This window comes from Onthophagus taurus, chromosome 2 (assembly GCF_036711975.1).
Source record: "Onthophagus taurus isolate NC chromosome 2, IU_Otau_3.0, whole genome shotgun sequence".
Taxonomy (NCBI): domain Eukaryota; kingdom Metazoa; phylum Arthropoda; class Insecta; order Coleoptera; family Scarabaeidae; genus Onthophagus; species Onthophagus taurus.
The window spans coordinates 181,936-200,044 of NC_091967.1; the positions used below are offsets into that span (position 1 = coordinate 181,936).

The window sequence follows — 18,109 nt, forward strand, 5'->3', positions numbered from 1 at the left end:
TGTGATGTCACCTGGTTACTCAAACATTTTAACTTGTTCCATTTTTGTGTTAATGTAATTAATTATAACGCAATTTGTATTATACCATATTATAAAATATTGTATTATATTTCAAGTAAATCAAATTAATTAAAAAATTCCAAAAAGAAAGGAATGAATTTAAAAATAATCAATTTAGTGTTAATGACGTTTTACTTTTGCTATAAAATTTAGTAGTTAGACAACCTTCCATACGACAGACCATGCGCAAATATCATCGTTTTCTCCTATCACATACCCAATTTTTTCGTCCAGAACGAACAACCAGAAACCAGTCTACAGTCTAGTCATACTTTTATAACGTCCGTGAACGCGTTAAAATACTAAACAGAAAACGTAAAATCAACAAACTTTTGTTCGTCGTAGTGATTCTTCGTAAACAAATCAATATGAACGCATTTTACTTCTTATTCGCTTGTCTAACAGGTAAATATATCATAAGATTAATATAGCTTTCATGTTATTCTTTGACCTTAATGTAAAACGACATTGGTTTTTTCTCATAAGTTAAGAATCAAACAGTTGTTGATTCACATCATTCCATAAAAAAGACGTTAACGTTAAAAGTTAATGTGTTAGAAATTAACATGTTAAAAATTAACGAGTCATTCCTTTTAAAGTGGTTTATTACAAGGTTTGAGTGTTGATTGCAAGATTTTTTTTTGTTGGTGGGACTTTGAACGCACTTTGTTCAAAAATAACGATAATTATTTCGCAGATGTTATTAACATACAGTTATGCTTTCTTTTGTAATGAAGATATTTTTTTTAAATACGTCCATTTAAGAAAAAATTAAATATGTATGTGTACTACATATTTTTTAATTATCTATATTATATTTTTATTTTAAAAATAGATCAATCAATACATTGTTATATAATATTATCATGAAATACTACTTCAAATTCTATGTTACTATGAAATCATGGAATTCTATAAGGTTTTTTTAATGATTCATTAATCACGAGGTTGAAATTTTATGACGTCAGGTATTATATTTTTATAATTTCATTATCTATTCTATTCTTAGAAAAAAATGTTTTAAGTATACATATAATGTGAAAGAGTTATTGTTTATTGTATTAAGTGTGTTTTACACGAATCGTCAACATTTTTACTCTAGATTTGGGATTAAAATTATGCCTGTATATTATAAAAAAGTGTTATTTATATGTTATTTAATCAACCCTTTAGTCAACATTTTTATCTTATTTGTTCGTTTTGCTAAATTTATTTATTTGATTAGATAATATAAATCATATAAATACTTTCAAATATTGATATACAGGTGCTCACAAAATTGAGTGTACAGTTCAGCAAAAGTGATTAAGTTTAGGTTGCTATTATGTCTTAATACGCTATAAACCCTCTATTGGCGTCAATTATCGCTAATTTTTTGGTGTAGTTTGGCGAGTTTTTAACTGAACTTTAACTTCTTCCCATAAATATTCAATAAGGTTCATATCCGGAGACTATGGTGATGTTTTTAGCTGTTTTAAACTATTGTATAACAACCATTTCTTCACAAGGTACCTATGATGTACAGGGTGATTCAAATTCGATGTCCGAATAGACTATCTCCGAAACTATAAGAGTTAGAAAAAAAGTAGCTTACATGTCATGATCTCATTTTTCGAGAAACTGCTAATGCCGAAAACCTCATAGCGCTATCGTCTTTTGTTTTTCCCCTAGAGGCCAAAATTGAAAATATCGTAAAACCAATAAGTGCAATTATCTTGGTTATTATTATAGGTGGAGTATTATAACTACGACATTATATGAACACTTTTTTACAGAGAATTTAATGACATAGTCAAAAAAAATTTTTCGGTTTTAGATTTTGAAATATGACAATTTTTGTGTTTTTAAATGGAAACAACCACTGATTATTCGCTTATTAAATTCGTTATTTTTTTCTGATTACAAAAATATAGGGTTCGACAGGTCTATTTCTTATTGTTTTAGAATAAAACTAAAAATAAACTTTTTTTATAAAATTTCCATCTAGTGTCATCGACGAAATTAAATTTACAGATTCCTGTAAATTACGGTACTATAACTAAAAATTATTCTACTAAAAATTTATATAAAATTTACTTTATTTTCTAATATGTAACATTCTAACATGTTAAACTTTTCGTAATTTTCGTAATCCATCTTAAAAAACAGGATTTTTAGAAAATTTTTGAATACAAACAAATGTTGCTATGTTTAGGTTGAATTAAAAAAATATATATGAGCGCCATCTATCAATAATTTATTAAGTCATTTAATAATAATATTAAATATTAATATAAAAATGTGAAATTATGCAATCTATTCCAACTTTTGTATAATTACATATTTAAATTAAATAGTTCAACAAATATATTTGTTTCAAATATCAGAAATATGTTTTTTTAATTTTTAATTATAATTATAGTACCGTAATTTACAGGAAACTGTAAATTTAATTTCTTGGAAGACACTAAAAGAAAAGTTAATTTTTAGCTTTATTCTAAAACAATAAGAAATAGACCTGTCAAACCCTATATTTTTGTAATCAGAAAAAAATAACGAATTTAATAAGCGAGTAATCAGTGGTTGTTTCCATTTAAAAAAACGAACATTGTGATAATATCTCAAAATCTAAAACCGAAAATTTTTTTTTGACTACGTCATCAAATTCTCTGTAAAAAAGTGTCCATATAATGTTTTAGTTATAATACTCCAACTATAATAATAACCAAGATAATTGCGCTTGCTGGTTTTACAATATTTTCAATTTTAGCCTCTAGCGGAAAAACAAAAGACGATAGCGCTATGAGGTTTTCGGCATTAGCAGCTTCTCGAAAAACGAGATCATGACATGTAAGCTACTTTTTTTCTAACTCTTATAGTTTCCGAATAGGCTATCTCCGAAACTATAAGAATTAGAAAAAAAGTAGCTTACATGTCTCGATCTCTTTTTTTAAATAAATTCTAATATTGAAAACCTCAAACCGCTATCATCTTTTGTTTGTCCCCTAGAGGCCAAAATTGAAAATATCGTAAAACCAACAAGTGCAATTATCTTGGTTATTATTATAGGTGAAGTATTATAACTAAGACATTATATGGACACTTTTTTACAGAGAATTTTGTGACGTAGTCAAAAAAATTTTTTCGATTTTAGAATTTGAGATATTATGACAATTTTCGTGTTTTTAAATGGAAACAACCACTGATTATTCGCTTATAAAATTCGTTATTTTTTTCTGATTACAAAAATATAGGCTTCGACCGGTCTATTTCTTATTGTTTTAGAATAAAGCTAAAAATAAACTTTTTTATAACATTTCTAAACGTCGTCGAAGAAATGAAATTTACAGTTTCCTGTAAATTACGGGGCGGTAAGTAAAATCTAAAAAGTTAACAATTAAATAAGAATATAACTTCTGGTATTTAGAAACAAATAATTATGTTTATTACACCGACTGTTAATACGGAAATATTTAATGGATTACATTGTTTGCGATTGGAGAAATATGTTTTTTTAGTTATTGTACCGTAATTTACAGGAAACTGTAAATTTAATTTCTTCGACGACACTAAAAAAAAGTTTATTTTTAGCTTTATTCTAAAACAATAAGAAATAGACCTGTCGAACCCTATATTTTTGTAATCAGAAAAAAATAACAAATTTAATAAACGAATAATCAGTACTTGTTTCCATTTAAAAAAACGAAAATTGTCATAGTATGTCAAAATCTAAAACCGAAAAAATTTTATATACCTAGATACTTTCTAGTTCTAGGTCTAGTGTTAGTTCTAGTTTTATTTGTTATTAAGCGCTAAATTGTTGTTAATTTTTCTGATATTAAAGTAGAACTAACACTATACCTAGAACTAGAATCATTTCGTTTTAGCCGCACGTTCTATAGACGGCTAATCCCGAATGATTCTAGTTCTAGGTATAGTATTAATTCTAATTTTATAGTTGCACAGTCACAAATACTTATTGCATCTTAAGTGAAATTCACTGTATATCACAAACTTTAAAATAAATTAATAATTATTTGAAATATTCACAATTATCTATCTCCAATTTCCCTGTATACTTAATTTTGTGAGCAACTGTAATTGTATACAACTGGCATAACTTACGTTAGTTGTGGATTATAAAAAAGAAAAATTTTAGAACACAAAAAAATTGACATTTCAACCTAACCTATAAGCTCAAAACCTTGTCAAAATGACAGATGACAGATAACCTATCAATGATTATCTGCCAATGTTTGCATTCAATCAGTCACGAATAAAGGCATTTTGGTAAACTCCTCTTCTATTATTGAAATTTGCCTTTTTTGTTACAGTTTATTCCGTTTCTGGACAAGATTTACCAACGAGTTTAAACGATCCAAATTTAAATGTTGATGAAGATCAATTTAAGAAACTCGCTGAAGAAGGAGCAAAAGGGCTTAAAGAAAAATGTTTAAAAGTTAGTGGAACCGAATCAACTTTTGAAGAAGTCCAGGTAAAAACGATTCAACATAAATTACTATAAAGAATTAATTTGTTTTTTTGATCATTTTTTAGGAAGCAAAAGATACCTTAATATCATGTTTCCAAGGGATTGTAAACGTAACAGCTTTCAAAACGGAATTGGATGAAGCAAAACAACGCGGCGCGATGGAAGAAGTTTTTGGGAAATATTGCAAAAAGAAGCCCGAATTGTTAGGTTGCGTAAATGGATTCCAAACAACTTTGGAGAAGTGTATGGAAGAAAGTGAAAAGGAAACCGCGAAAACCATTCAGAATTTAACGGAGAATTTATTGGATTTTATGTGTTATAAAGATGGAGATCGAGTTGCTAGTAAGTAATCAAGCTCTTTTTTACAAGAATATTTAATGTTTGTATAAAGTGACACTTTCAAGTCAGAACCACTTTTAAAAAATACATTTTATATTTATGATTTGTTTTTATTTTAGTGTTTATTGCTGAAGGTGGTTTTGAATGTATTGAATCGAAGAAGAACGAAATTCAAAATTGCGTAAACGAAACATTTTCCGATATGATTCCTAAAGATATGGGTATTGAAAACCTTGGTAGCCTTATATTGATTGACGACGGTAAATGCGAGTAAGTTGCATATTAATTTTTTTTTTAAATCATCATTAACCCCCAGAATGTTCTTGTCTTCTTGGTATCTTCTCTTGTTTACACCATAAGCCTTATTTCTTTGCAAAACCATGGTTTAGTGTGGCTGGTGGCGTTTATATTAATTTTTCCTTTCCTTGTAGACTTTTCCAGTAATTCTTGACTTTACATTCCTGTGGATGTTCCATTAATATTTTGTAATCAGCTTTATGGGCTAATAATGTTAAGACATCACATCTAATAACAGCTCTATTTGTTATCATGAAGTCAATCATTGTCTTCTGGTGTTACAGAAATCATACTTATGCTGTATTTTCGTCCTTGCTCATGTTGCGCAAGTAGCTAACCTCACCTAGAAATGCTCTTCCTTTATCTGGGTTAGCGAGTAGCAGTGATATTTGTTGAACCACTCAATCCACCCAACTAAGTCAGTTAATATATACTAACAATTTTTTTCTTATTAAATTCTAGTGATTTCACAAAGTTACAAAATTGTGTAACTAAAAAACTGGAAGGTTGCGAAAACCAAACACCTGCTAACGTTGTGGATTCGCTCTTTAAATACATAAAGAAGAGTTTGCCCTGTTCGACAACAACCCCGCCACAAAGCCATTCGGAGACTCGTAAGTTCAATCCGAACAGCGGAAATTCATTCTCCTCAATGGGAATGTTTGTTGTTTCGTTAGTGTCACTAATAGCTCTATCCCAAAGTTTCTAAGTTATTTTTAATGAATAATACCGACAAAAAAGAGTATATTACATTTACTATTACATAAACTTTAAGCACTTTTTTTATCAATAGTAATCATAAGTCTTTATATTTATAAATATCTATTTTAATATAATGGTACGCTTTATAAAAAAATATAATAAAAGTATAAGATTGATATATTCTGGTGGTTTTTCAAAATATTAATAAATAAAAACATAAAAATCTATTTGGTACGGTAAATGTGATATTAATTTAGGATTTTTTATTGTTAAAGTAACTTTTGTTTCCTTTACTTTTCTTTGGAAAAATGAAAACTGGTTATTACAGATTTTGGTACTACTTTATTTTCTTGTTTTATGTGAACGTTAATTTTTTTATAGTTTAAATGAATTAAAAATTTCTTTCTGTACACTAATTGCGTTTTATTTTACGTTCCTTTTATAAATTTCCTTCTTATATACATATTTATTTACATATTGATATATATATCTATATCAATCTTCCCTTATTTCAGGATGATCAGAATCTGTAATGATTAAATTTATTTTTCCCAATAAAAAAATGATTTATCGGTAAGTTTTTCTTTTATTTTGCATGTCGTGATAGTTCCGCTTTTTTGTCTAAAACCCTTATCAATGGCGATAAATATTGAAAGATATATTGTTCCACGATTCAAAAATGGACTTTGACCCCACTTATTAATGAAGCGATTAAAAGTGCATAATAAACTATTGGGAATCATAGAGCAAAGGTGAAACTACAAGCAACGAACATTTTCATTTCAATTAAAACAATTACTATTAATTAAACAGTTTTCGATTTTTATTTTTTATTATACCGGGTGTCCCTCAAAAGTGGCTCACCCCCATATTTTTTTTATTATTAGTGATATAAGAAAACCATTTGGAATGCATAGTTAGCTCGCTAAAACGGATTATTACGACATGAAATCATTCTTTTTGTACTTCCGGTTATACCGGATGTGAGTACTAATTTCGCTATTTTTTTAAATCTATAAAAAATTATAGATTTTCAGTTGGATAGATCTTAGATCTCTCTTTTGATCGCGTTTTTCTTTTAAAACTAATTTAATACAACTGTTAATTTACACCATTATTAAAAAAGAACCACTGACTAAAGCATAGCTGTGATCACTGCAGAAATAGCAAATCAAGAGGGACATAACGTAGTTTATACTATTAACCTAGCTACTATGCGTCAAAAGTTGTAATACATTTTCCGAAGGTACTAAAACGTTATAAAATAACTAAAATATTTTTTTTTCAAAAATTATAAGCGATCGTGAAAATTTTTTCAAGTAAAAGTTATGTGAAATTATACTACCAACCCAACTGAAGAAAAAAAAATTATAAATTTAAAAAAATAGCGAAATTAGTACTCACATCCGGTATAACCGGAAGAACAAAAAGAATGATTTCATGTCGTAATAATCCGTTTTAGCGACCTAATTATGCATTCCAAATGGTTTTCTTATATCACCAATAATAAAGAAAAATATGGGGGTGAGCCACTTTTGAGGGACACCCGGTAGGTGTAATACAGGGTGATTCACATAAGAACCGACACAGAACAGGGACAATAAATTAAGATGATTTAAAGTAACTTACCTTTATACTAAGTTGTACACCTGAGGAGTTATAGGCCTTCAAAGTTGGCTCTTAAATTTTTAAAAAGTTCAATATCTTCGTAATAAATTAAGCTGGAAGAACCAAATTTGGTATACGTTATGAGTAGGGCACGGAACTTTTGTAACAAAACGATACGATTTCCCCCTCCACTCGTTCTCAGAAAATCTTGATTAAAAGAACAGCATACTGTTCAGTGGGAAATTAAAATTTCAAGTTAGAAAAAAATTGTGTTAACAAAAATTGTTCCTGAAACAATTCTAAACAAACTTTGTCAACATTTTTTTTTGATTTAATCAATAATTAAGGAGATAACCTCAAAATAATAATTTTTAAATTTTTATACATAATTACTTTTAGATGGTTAATTAATAGAGATGTAAAAATTTTTTATTAAGATAATTGATTCAAAATCGAAATTGAAACAAATTTTATTTAAAACAGTTTTTGATAAAAACAATAACTATTGAGATAATTAATTTTGATAGCATACTATTCAGAGCGAAATTAAAATTTCAAGTTAGCAAAAAATTGTGTTAACAAACACTGTTCCTGAAGTAATGCTAAACAAATTTTGTTAACAACATTTTTTGATTAAATCAACAATAAGGATATAACGTCAAAAATATTAATTTTTGTAGCATACTGTTCAGTGGGAAATTAAAATTTCAAGTTAGAAAAAAATTATGTTAACAAAAATTGTTCCTGAAACAATTCTAAACAAACTTTGTCAACATTTTTTTTTGATTTAATCAATAATTAAGGAGATAACCTCAAAATAATAATTTTTAAATTTTTATACATAATTACTTTTAGATGGTTAATTGATAGAGATGTAAAAATTTTTTATTAAGATAATTGATTCAAAATTGAAATTGAAACAAATTTTATTTAAAACATTTTTTGATAAAAACAATAATTATCGAGATAATTAATTTTGATAGCATACTATTCAGAGCGAAATTAAAATTTCAAGTTAGCAAAAAATCGTATTAACAAACACTGTTCTTGAAGTAATTCTAAACAAATTTTGTTAACAACATTTTTTGATTAAATCAACAATAAGGATATAACCTCAAAAATATTAATTTTTGTAGCATACTGTTCAGTGGGAAATTAAAATTTCAAGTTAGAAAAAAATTATGTTAACAAAAATTGTTCCTGAAACAATTCTAAACAAACTTTGTCAACATTTTTTTTTGATTTAATCAATAATTAAGGAGATAACCTCAAAATAATAATTTTTAAATTTTTATACATAATTACTTTTAGATGGTTAATTGATAGAGATGTAAAAATTTTTTATTAAGATAATTGATTCAAAATTGAAATTGAAACAAATTTTATTTAAAACATTTTTTGATAAAAACAATAATTATCGAGATAATTAATTTTGATAGCATACTATTCAGAGGGAAATTAAAATTTCAAGTTAGCAAAAAATTGTATTAACAAACACTGTTCCTGAAGTAATTCTAAACAAATATTGTTAATAAAAATTTTTGATTTGATCAATAATTGGGAACAAAACCTCAAAAAAATTTTTATATATACATATATTTTTATATATTTTTTATTGAGAAAATCGTTTTAGAATTTAATTTAGAACAACTTTTGTATGAAATTTTCTGCTGAGAATAAGTGGAGGGGGGAGGGGATCGTATCGTTTCGTTACAAAAGTTCCGTGCCCTAGTTATGAGTGTAAAAAGAGTATTAATTGGTAGCAAATTGAACTCAATTGAGGCATTTCAAAGGGTTGATTAAGGGTGATGGTACCATAAATTTTGACATATTTTTTTAACCTTTTGGCGGATTTAATAATTTACTACTTCATTTCATGTGGAATTTAATTCTAAAACTTTTTTTACTCCTATTATTTTTTAAAAAACATTGTCGTTTTCATAAAAAACTCAAATAACCAAAGACACGTATTTCGTTAATGCTACTTAAAATCATCGAAAATTCAGTAGTCGGCTGTGAAATTGTATGTCAAACTTGACAAATAGGTTATAAAACCTTGTTGTCAAATAACTTTATAACCTATTTGTCAAGTTTGACGTACAATTTCATAGCCGACTACTGTATTTTCGCTTATTTTAAGTAAAATTACGAAATAAGTGTCTTTAGTTATTTAAGTTTTTTATGAAAACAATAAGAGTAACAAAAGTTTTAGAATTAAATTCCACATGAAATGAGGTAATAATGCATTAAATTCACCAAAAGGTTAAAAAAATCTGTCAAAATTTAGGGGACCATCACCTTTAATCAACTCTTTGGAATGCCTCAACTTGCTACCAATTAATACCTTCGGTACACTCATAACGTATACCAAATTTGGTTTTTCTAGCTTAATGTATTACGAAGATATTCAATATTTTAAAAATTTAAGACGCAACTTTGAAGGCCTATAACTCCTCAGGGGTACAACTTAGTATAGAGATAAGTTGCGTTAAATCATCTTAATTTATTGTCCTCTACATGTCCCTGCTCTGTGTTGGTTCTTATGTGAATCACCCTGTACTACTGCTTTCATACAGGGTGTCTCAGCGAGACCGGTCATTAGACGTTTCTGTGGTTCTGGCCAAAATAAAAAATTGAGAATTCAGACTTAAGTATTATCAATTACGTTCTCTTCGTCTAAAATATTTTCAGATTTCTAGCACTTCCGGTTATACCGAAAGTCGCCACCTACTTTATTTTTTTAAATGGAACACCCTGTATATTTTTACATATTTGGATTTAATAACTTTACTTTTTGCAATTTGATTCGGCCGTTCTCGAGTTATTCGATTTTTTCTAGAAAAATCTGCTCCAGCGGACATTTGCTCAAAAAATCATAGAACACTCGATTTTTGAGATATCAATTTAGGATTCAGAACATGCTTAAACAACATGTAGGAGTATGTTTTGGTGCCAAGAACGGCTGTCTAGATCGTTTGGTCACTTTACTATGACACGTTAACTTTTCGAAATTTGGAACTATCATAACTTCATTTTTTTAAATGGCACCCCCCATATTTTATTACTTAGTCGTCTTCGGCGTCTCATTTTACATCTTTTATACTCCATATGTCCTATGCCTAAAATTAATAGTTTGAGAAATAATTAGGGTTTTTTAAAAAATGCTCACATATCATATCGATATTAACCCTTTGTGTCCCAAGAAGTCAAACATTTTGAAACTTTGTGACAGAATCAGACAGAATTAAAACGCTATCAAAATACACTCAGTAAAGGCCTTTGGAATAAAATTTTAGCAAAATATGCAATCCCCCTATTTTCGCATAGTCTAAGTGTCAAAAAAGATGCTAATTCAAAAATTCCTGGAAACCGTGTTTATTGAAATTAAGAAATAAAACTTATTTTAAATTGAAACTTGAAGCTTTCTATTTAAATCGATGTATAACAATCAATGGGTTGAATTAAAAAAATATTGAGAAAAAGAATATTGAGTTAAAACTAACATTTTCGTATAACCTAAAAGTGTCAAAAAAGATGCTAATTTAAAAATTCCTGGAAGCCGTATTTATTGAAATTAAAGAATGAGACTTATTCTAAATTAAAGCTCAAAGCTTTCTTTTTAAAATGATGTATAATAATTGTTAGGTTAGATTGGAAAAATATTGACAAAAAACATGTTGAAAGAAAACTTACATTTTCGTATAACCTAAGAGTGCCAAAAAGATGCTAATTTAAAAATTCCTGGAAGCCGTATTTATTGAAATTAAGGAATGAGACTTATTCTATATTAAAGCTCAAAGCTTTCTCTTTAAAATTATGTATAATAATTGTTAGGTTGGATTGGAAAAATATTAAAAAAAACATGTTGAAACAAAACTAACATTTTCGTATAACCTAAAAGTGCCAAAAAAGATGCTAATTTAAAAATTCCTGGAAGCCATTTTTATTGAAATTAAGGAATAAAACTTATTTTAAATTAAAGCTCAAAGCTTTCTCTTTAAAATGATATATAATAATTGTTGGGTTGGATTGGAAAAATATAGAGAAAAGAAATGTTGAAATAAAACTTACATTTTCGTATAACCTAAGAGTGTCAAAAAAGATGCTATTTTAAAAATTCCTGGAAGCCGTATTTATTGAAGTTAAGGAATGAAATTTATTTTAAATTAAAGCTCAAAGTTTTCTCTTTAACATGATGTATAATAATTGTTGGGTTGGATTGGAAAAATATTAAGAAAAAAAATGTTGAAACAACACTTACATTTAAAAGAGTCAAAAAAGATGCTAATTTAAAAATTCTTAGAAACCATGTTTATAGAAATTAAGGAATGAGACTTATTTTCAATTTAAGCTCAATGTTTTCTTTTTAAAATGATCTGTAATAATCACACCTAATAACCATGTATCAAAGAAATACCTTCTTGAACAACAAAATTCAACAGCACCACTTTTCACTAAACTTCTAACCTCACATTTGGATGAATAAGTTTAAAGTGTACCTAAAAATCCTACAGTGGGGATTGCGACGTTTTTTATACAGATTATTTCTTGTATACACTTGTATAGTAGAAAGTATAGACAGCTCTAAATGCGCCGAATAGATAACTACAGTTTAAAATGAGTGTTTAAAATTACCGGTACTTTAAAGTACCGTCGGGACACAAAGGGTTAACCTAGTGTGCCATGGAAAACAAATGTTTAATGACTTATTGACAAACGTCAAAGTCTGATTTACGTTGTTTGATGTTTGTGAGTCTGAAACCAGATAAAATGGATATTAATAACGTAAATAATGTTTATACAAATGAAGAAATCCATAATTTATTTTTTGTGCATGAAAAGTGCGACAAAGTTCTTAGTAGAACTTGCAGAATGTTTAATGAAAATTATCCGCATTTACCTCCGATGACAAAAGATAAATTTAGAAGAATAGAAGCAAATTTTTTGCATTTTGGACGAATTAATCACGTGTTAAACTGACCAAAAAATGTAGTAGATAATGCAACGGAAGAGGTGAATGCCTTGGCTTATTTTGAGCCCAGTCCCAACACGTCAATTTGAGCTGCCAAAGAAGATCTAGGAATCGTACTACGAACTTTGTCACGCTTTTTATGCATAAAAAATAAATTAAGAATTTTTTGATTTGTGTAAATAGTACTTTCGTTGTTGTTATCGATTTTAACTCTTTTCAGTACTAATATTAAGGGACATAGCAGATAATTATTTGCTCACATGCATCAAGTGAGGTAAACAAGTGAGTCTTTGACAAGAACTCATTGAGAAGGCTTGTTTTTCATGGCACACTAGGCTAAATATCCATATGATATGTGTGCATTTTTCAAAAAACCTTAATTATATCCTAAACTATTAATGTTAGGTATGGGACATATGGGATATAAAAGATGTAGAATGAGACGCCGAAGACGACTAAGTAATAAAATATGGGGGGTGCCATTTAAAAAAATGAAGTTATGGTACTTCCAAATTTTGAAAAGTTAACGTGCCATAGTAAAGTGACCAAACGTTCTAGACAGCCGTTCTCGGCACCAAAACATACTCCATCATGTTGTTTAAGCATATTCTGAATCCTAAATTGATATCCCAAAAATCGAGTGTTCTCTGATTTTTTGAACAAATGTCTGCTGTAGCAGATTTTTCTAGAAAAATTCGAATAACTCGAGAACGGCCGAATCAAATTGCAAAAAGTAAAGTTATTTATAAACCCTGAAAACAGACAAATCCAAATGTGTAAAAATATACAGGGTGTTCCATTTAAAAAAATAAAGTAGGTGGCGACTTCCGGTATAACCGGAAGTGCAAGAAATCTGAAAATATTTTAGTCGAAGAGATCGTAATTGATAATACTTAAGTCTGAATTCTCAAATTTTTATTTTCGCCAGAACCCCAGAAACGTCTAATGACCGGTCTCGCTGAGACACCCTGTATAGTGTTTACCAACCTATTAAAAATTAATTGATTAATTGAGTTAATTTCCACATCACATCCATATTAATTTATCCTGATCCAACCCCACTCAGCGCTCTTCTTATCTCTTATTATGGTTTTATTATCCTCTACGCTTCGTTATAGAACATCAATTCAAAAGTTGTTTGTAGAACACTAGGTATTGCTTGCAAAACACTAGATACCGTTTGCAGAAGACTAAATACTGTTAATTGAGGCCTACATCCTCCTTATAGAAAGCTAGATAGTATTAGCAGAAATAACGCAAGATTAGATAATATCTCTTATAATGAAATAAAATAAACCTAATTAAAAATTGACACACATATTTATTAACTTAAATAATTATGTTTTGTATACTTCTCCAATTTTTCTTTTAAATAGGTTTAACAACACTCAACAGAATTTCACGTGAAGCATTACTACCAAATGGCCTCGAAACAAAATGCAGAATGAACGCTGTAAATACACCAACGGCTTTCCAAGATTTAACGGTATATATATACCTAACAAAAAGAATTTTTTTTATTATGTTTTTAATATTTTAGGCGTCCTTCCAAAACTTCTGGTCTTGCGCGTCATCAAATCTGTTTGGGGGAAATCCAGATGATTGTCCAAAAATATCAAGAACGGTTGAAATTTGCGCTGATGAATTTTACCCAAAATTACGACAATGTTTATTACCAAAAGAAGACGAATTCTTCATCGGGTTTGTTAGAGATTCTATTAAAGCCGTTTTGGAGTTTGCTTGCAAGGATAATGCATTAAATTTACGTGGTACGTTTTATTTAATAGAAATATAATAATTTACGTTTGTTTATAATTTGTTAATTTAAATGTTCTTTCCAGATTTCCTTACAGTTGGGGGTTTAAAATGTTTAAAAAACTCCGAAAGTACTCATAACTTTGAAGGATGTATGGAAAGAGTAGATAGACATAAAGTTGAAAATGGTCAAGTGGTAATTGAAAAAGAAGCTCTGTGCAAGTAAGTAAACTTTACTAATTATTAAAAAAAATTGTTAATAATTTGTTTAAACAGAGATATTGATACTATTCGAATGTGTTCTGTGAAACATATAAAAGCCAGTAGCTGCCATAAAGACGAAAGATTTACGGAGCTAGTTGACGGTTTTATGGGGGCGATTCATTCACCTTGCAGCGCAACTTCGATATTTGTAAATTTAACGCTTTTATTTACATTAATATGTTACCATTTGAAAAAAATGTTTTGAATAATCCATCTCAAAATGATATTTTTAATTTAATGTATGTTTATCTTGAATTATATTTAATAAGGGCACAAAACTAAATTTATGCAAGTTTGTAATTGTAACTTTTTAAAGGTTATATTTTTATATTGATGAAATCATTATTAATTTTATTATTTTGGAATAATGATATATATATATTCCTTTGGATATTAATTAATTTTACTGTATAAAGCCATTTTTTATATATAGACGTTTCTAACTGTTTATGCATTATTAATAATATTATTATAGTCCTTCAAGAACCAGTTTAAATAAAAAATGGCTTACTTATTATTATTATTCTCGAAGTTAAGTGGTTAAATGTACTTATAGTAACTGATTTAAATCATTATTGTGTCTCGATCTTAGAATTATTGAAAATGTAAAAATAAATACTGTTTTAGTTTATTTAACTTTATTTTTATTTCTAAATATACCGAATGTAGTTGATGCGGATGTCCAGGGCAGCGCTAAAGCGTTTGTGGGGCCAGACCCAGCAGGTGATGTATCATTTGCGATGGCCAAACAAACATAGGATTGATCTGTGGGCTAAAGAATGATTTTGCCTATTGTGGACTTGGACCAGTTCTCCTGGAAAGAACTGCTAAACCCGGGAATATCTTACGACTTGCTTGTAGCAGCATTAAAGTTCTAATGGATGTCTTTACTGGGCACTACCGATTAAAAGCACCCCTCCACTTGTTGGGTCTAGCCGACGATGTTCAATACCGACTATGTGCGGAGGACGAGAAGACGGTTGAGCAAGTTTTATGCTACTGCCCTGCTGTTAATCGTATCAGATTCTCGATTTTTGGGTCGCTGTTTATCTCTCCAAAGGATCTGAATGACTTTGAGCTTCTTGCTGAGCAAAGTATTGTAATAATTTTAACATTCTCTTAGTTCACCGAGAGAACATAACCTAGAATTTGTGACAGAGATTTTTTGTTGGTAAAAATCTTATCTTAAACCGTTTTGTTTACTTCCAAATGTATCAATTATTATAGTTCAGCTCCTAAAGCACATTTTTCATCCATCTTTTGAGGTTTTAACGTTATTTTGAGAAAGAAATCCTTGATTTAAATTTGAATTTTTCTAACTTTACTCATTGTTGAAATTTGGCGTGTACTCCAATGTATGTCTATAAACAAGAAAAGACAACGTTGAATACGAAGTTTTATTACGTTTCATAAAGGAATAAGGGAGAAATCAACGAAAAAAGAATTAAATTTTGAAGGTTAATTCCGAGAAAAATCAAGAGATGACGCTAGTTTCGAAGCAAGAATTTTGAATTTTGAAAAGGGCGCGAAGCTAAGAACCAATCAGAAACGAGGAAAAAACAGTTGGAGTGCCGGGGTATATAAGGAGATCGCGAACAGGGAGTGAGAGAGTCGTCGTCGGACCAGCGTCGAATCCACGTCGTCAGATAGAAGAATTTTTGAAGAGATAACCTCGAAAATTTAAGATAATTTTTAAAAAAAAAAGTCAAACCAACTTACAATATTAAAATAAAAGAGAATCATCCTACAACCTATTCCGAGAATTACCGATACTTCTTCGAGATCATCCAAGACCCTATGTCCGAAGAACAAACAGTGCAATTACCCGCAAGAAGAATCCTGTAGACAATCCAGAAAATTAGTTAGTGCCCCGAACACAAGAGACAATTCCATAATCCAGATACCACATTGAACTCCAATCCTTTTTTTTATACAGTGAGTCGGATGATAATTTTATTTTATTATTTAACATAACCTACAAAAAGAAAATTCAAAGAATCAAACTCAAAGAACAACTCACAAGAGTTTCCTATAATTTTGATCAATACTTACTTGTGTGTAAAGATTTATTAGTTTTTCTTGAATAACGTTCATTTATTTAATTCTATTTTTTTTTTAAACGAGTTTGATGACAATTTAAGACATCGGCCATTTGTTATTTTCAAAGAACGGTTCTAACTAGTTTTATCCTACTCTCTCTCTCAAATAATAAACTGGTTCTCTCTAATATCGATATTTCAGTCGATAACCGCAGTTATCTATTTTATTTTAAAAATTTATCTCTCGTAAATAAGCAGTGTTATTAAAGTTAATTTAGGAAAACCATTTTTTTTGTTGTTACTCATAAAACGAGTTAATTTGATTTTGTATTAATTAAATGAATTTTTTGTCGAACCTGATTAATATTCTTTTGAACCTGAACTTGCCTGAAACCCTGAGTTTTTTAATAAGAGTCTCTTAAAATTAAAGAAACCCAAATTTATAGATTAATAACTTGTGTATAAAACATCACACAAGTAATACAGCACAGTATTAATGTTCGTTAAGAGCATTGGACTGCACTCATAACTCATAAACCATGTACTCGATTATCAAGATCTATACGTCACAATGCCCTAATGGCATTTAAATAGCTAAATGCAGTTGTTGAAATGCCCGATTCGACATATTTAATAATATTTAATCAAACACATCAATTATTTCCTTAATTAATTAATCAATTTTAGTTATCAACGTTTCAATCGAAAGTATGATCCACAATGAATGCGAAGGCGGAAATGCCCGATCTCAAAATTTACTAATTACCTACGTACGGTTATTTAAATGACTCCACGTATCTACCGAATGGAAGTTTAGCCCCCAATAAGAGAAGAAATTAATTAATTTTGATTAAATTCGCTATAAGCAAAGAACGGTTCGACGGATTTTAATGTTTTATATCTCAAACGAAAGTTTGCCTCCGCCTGAATAATTATGTCGAAATGCCCGTTCAAAATATTTAAGAATTTTGATTAAAACACAAAAACTACTTAGTCAAATAAGTCAATTATCTCCTAATAGAATTAAAAACGACTCACCGATTGGATGTTGTTTCCTTTGGATTTTACTTCGAACCTCAGCTGGAAAGAAAAGATAAATAATTTATTGTGACAAAAAAAATGAATTAATACGATACCTTCTAACATCCATAAAATAGCAATCCGATGATCTCAACTATATCACATCACTAATATCACCTAACACTTAGCATAAATATAACACGTATTTATCACTTAATTCAAGTAATAAGTTTTATTTTTCAAAGCTACTTTATCACCCTTAAATGCCCGCACATCAACTAAAATGCGTTATTAGCGAATCAACTTCCAAACATCCCCTCCTTAATTTATTGTGTGAAGAAGGAATACTGGAGGTGAATCAACAAAAAATGTAAAGACGACGTTGCCAAGCGGTTTTAAATCGTTTTTTGGTTCAACCTTTCAATAAAAAAATTACTCGTTTTCTCGAAACATTTTAAATAAAACTTACGTCATTTTATTATAATAAAACGCACTATCGAATTTTAATGTTCAACACTTCCTGCAAAAGAATCAGGTGCCCAACAAATAATTAAAACGAAGCACTCGAGACGTTGGATAAAT

General features: G+C 28.8%; 1 protein-coding gene and 1 long non-coding RNA gene across 3 annotated transcripts; one reads left to right on the forward strand and one right to left on the reverse strand.

Moving 5' to 3' along the window:
* Positions 1-276: 276 nt before the first annotated feature.
* LOC111422233 (uncharacterized) lies at positions 277-15,099 on the forward strand. Its single transcript, XM_071201546.1, has 9 exons — positions 277-465; positions 4,374-4,534; positions 4,597-4,873; positions 4,990-5,140; positions 5,630-5,781; positions 13,826-13,935; positions 13,990-14,218; positions 14,291-14,426; positions 14,481-15,099. Exons 1-9 carry the CDS (start codon positions 429-431, stop codon positions 14,671-14,673), a joined length of 1,446 nt encoding a protein of 481 aa, XP_071057647.1. The 5' UTR covers positions 277-428; the 3' UTR covers positions 14,674-15,099.
* Positions 15,100-15,240: 141 nt separating this feature from the next.
* On the reverse strand, positions 15,241-16,895 carry LOC139432770 (uncharacterized). Of its 2 annotated transcripts, none has more exons than XR_011642440.1 (3): positions 16,521-16,895; positions 16,188-16,443; positions 15,241-16,139 (listed from the first exon to the last, which is right to left on the reverse strand). It is a non-coding gene; the product is annotated as an uncharacterized lncRNA (long non-coding RNA). The 2 variants fall into 2 exon arrangements; XR_011642439.1 differs by having other exon boundaries at positions 15,241-15,829; positions 16,521-16,882.
* Positions 16,896-18,109: the final 1,214 nt, after the last annotated feature.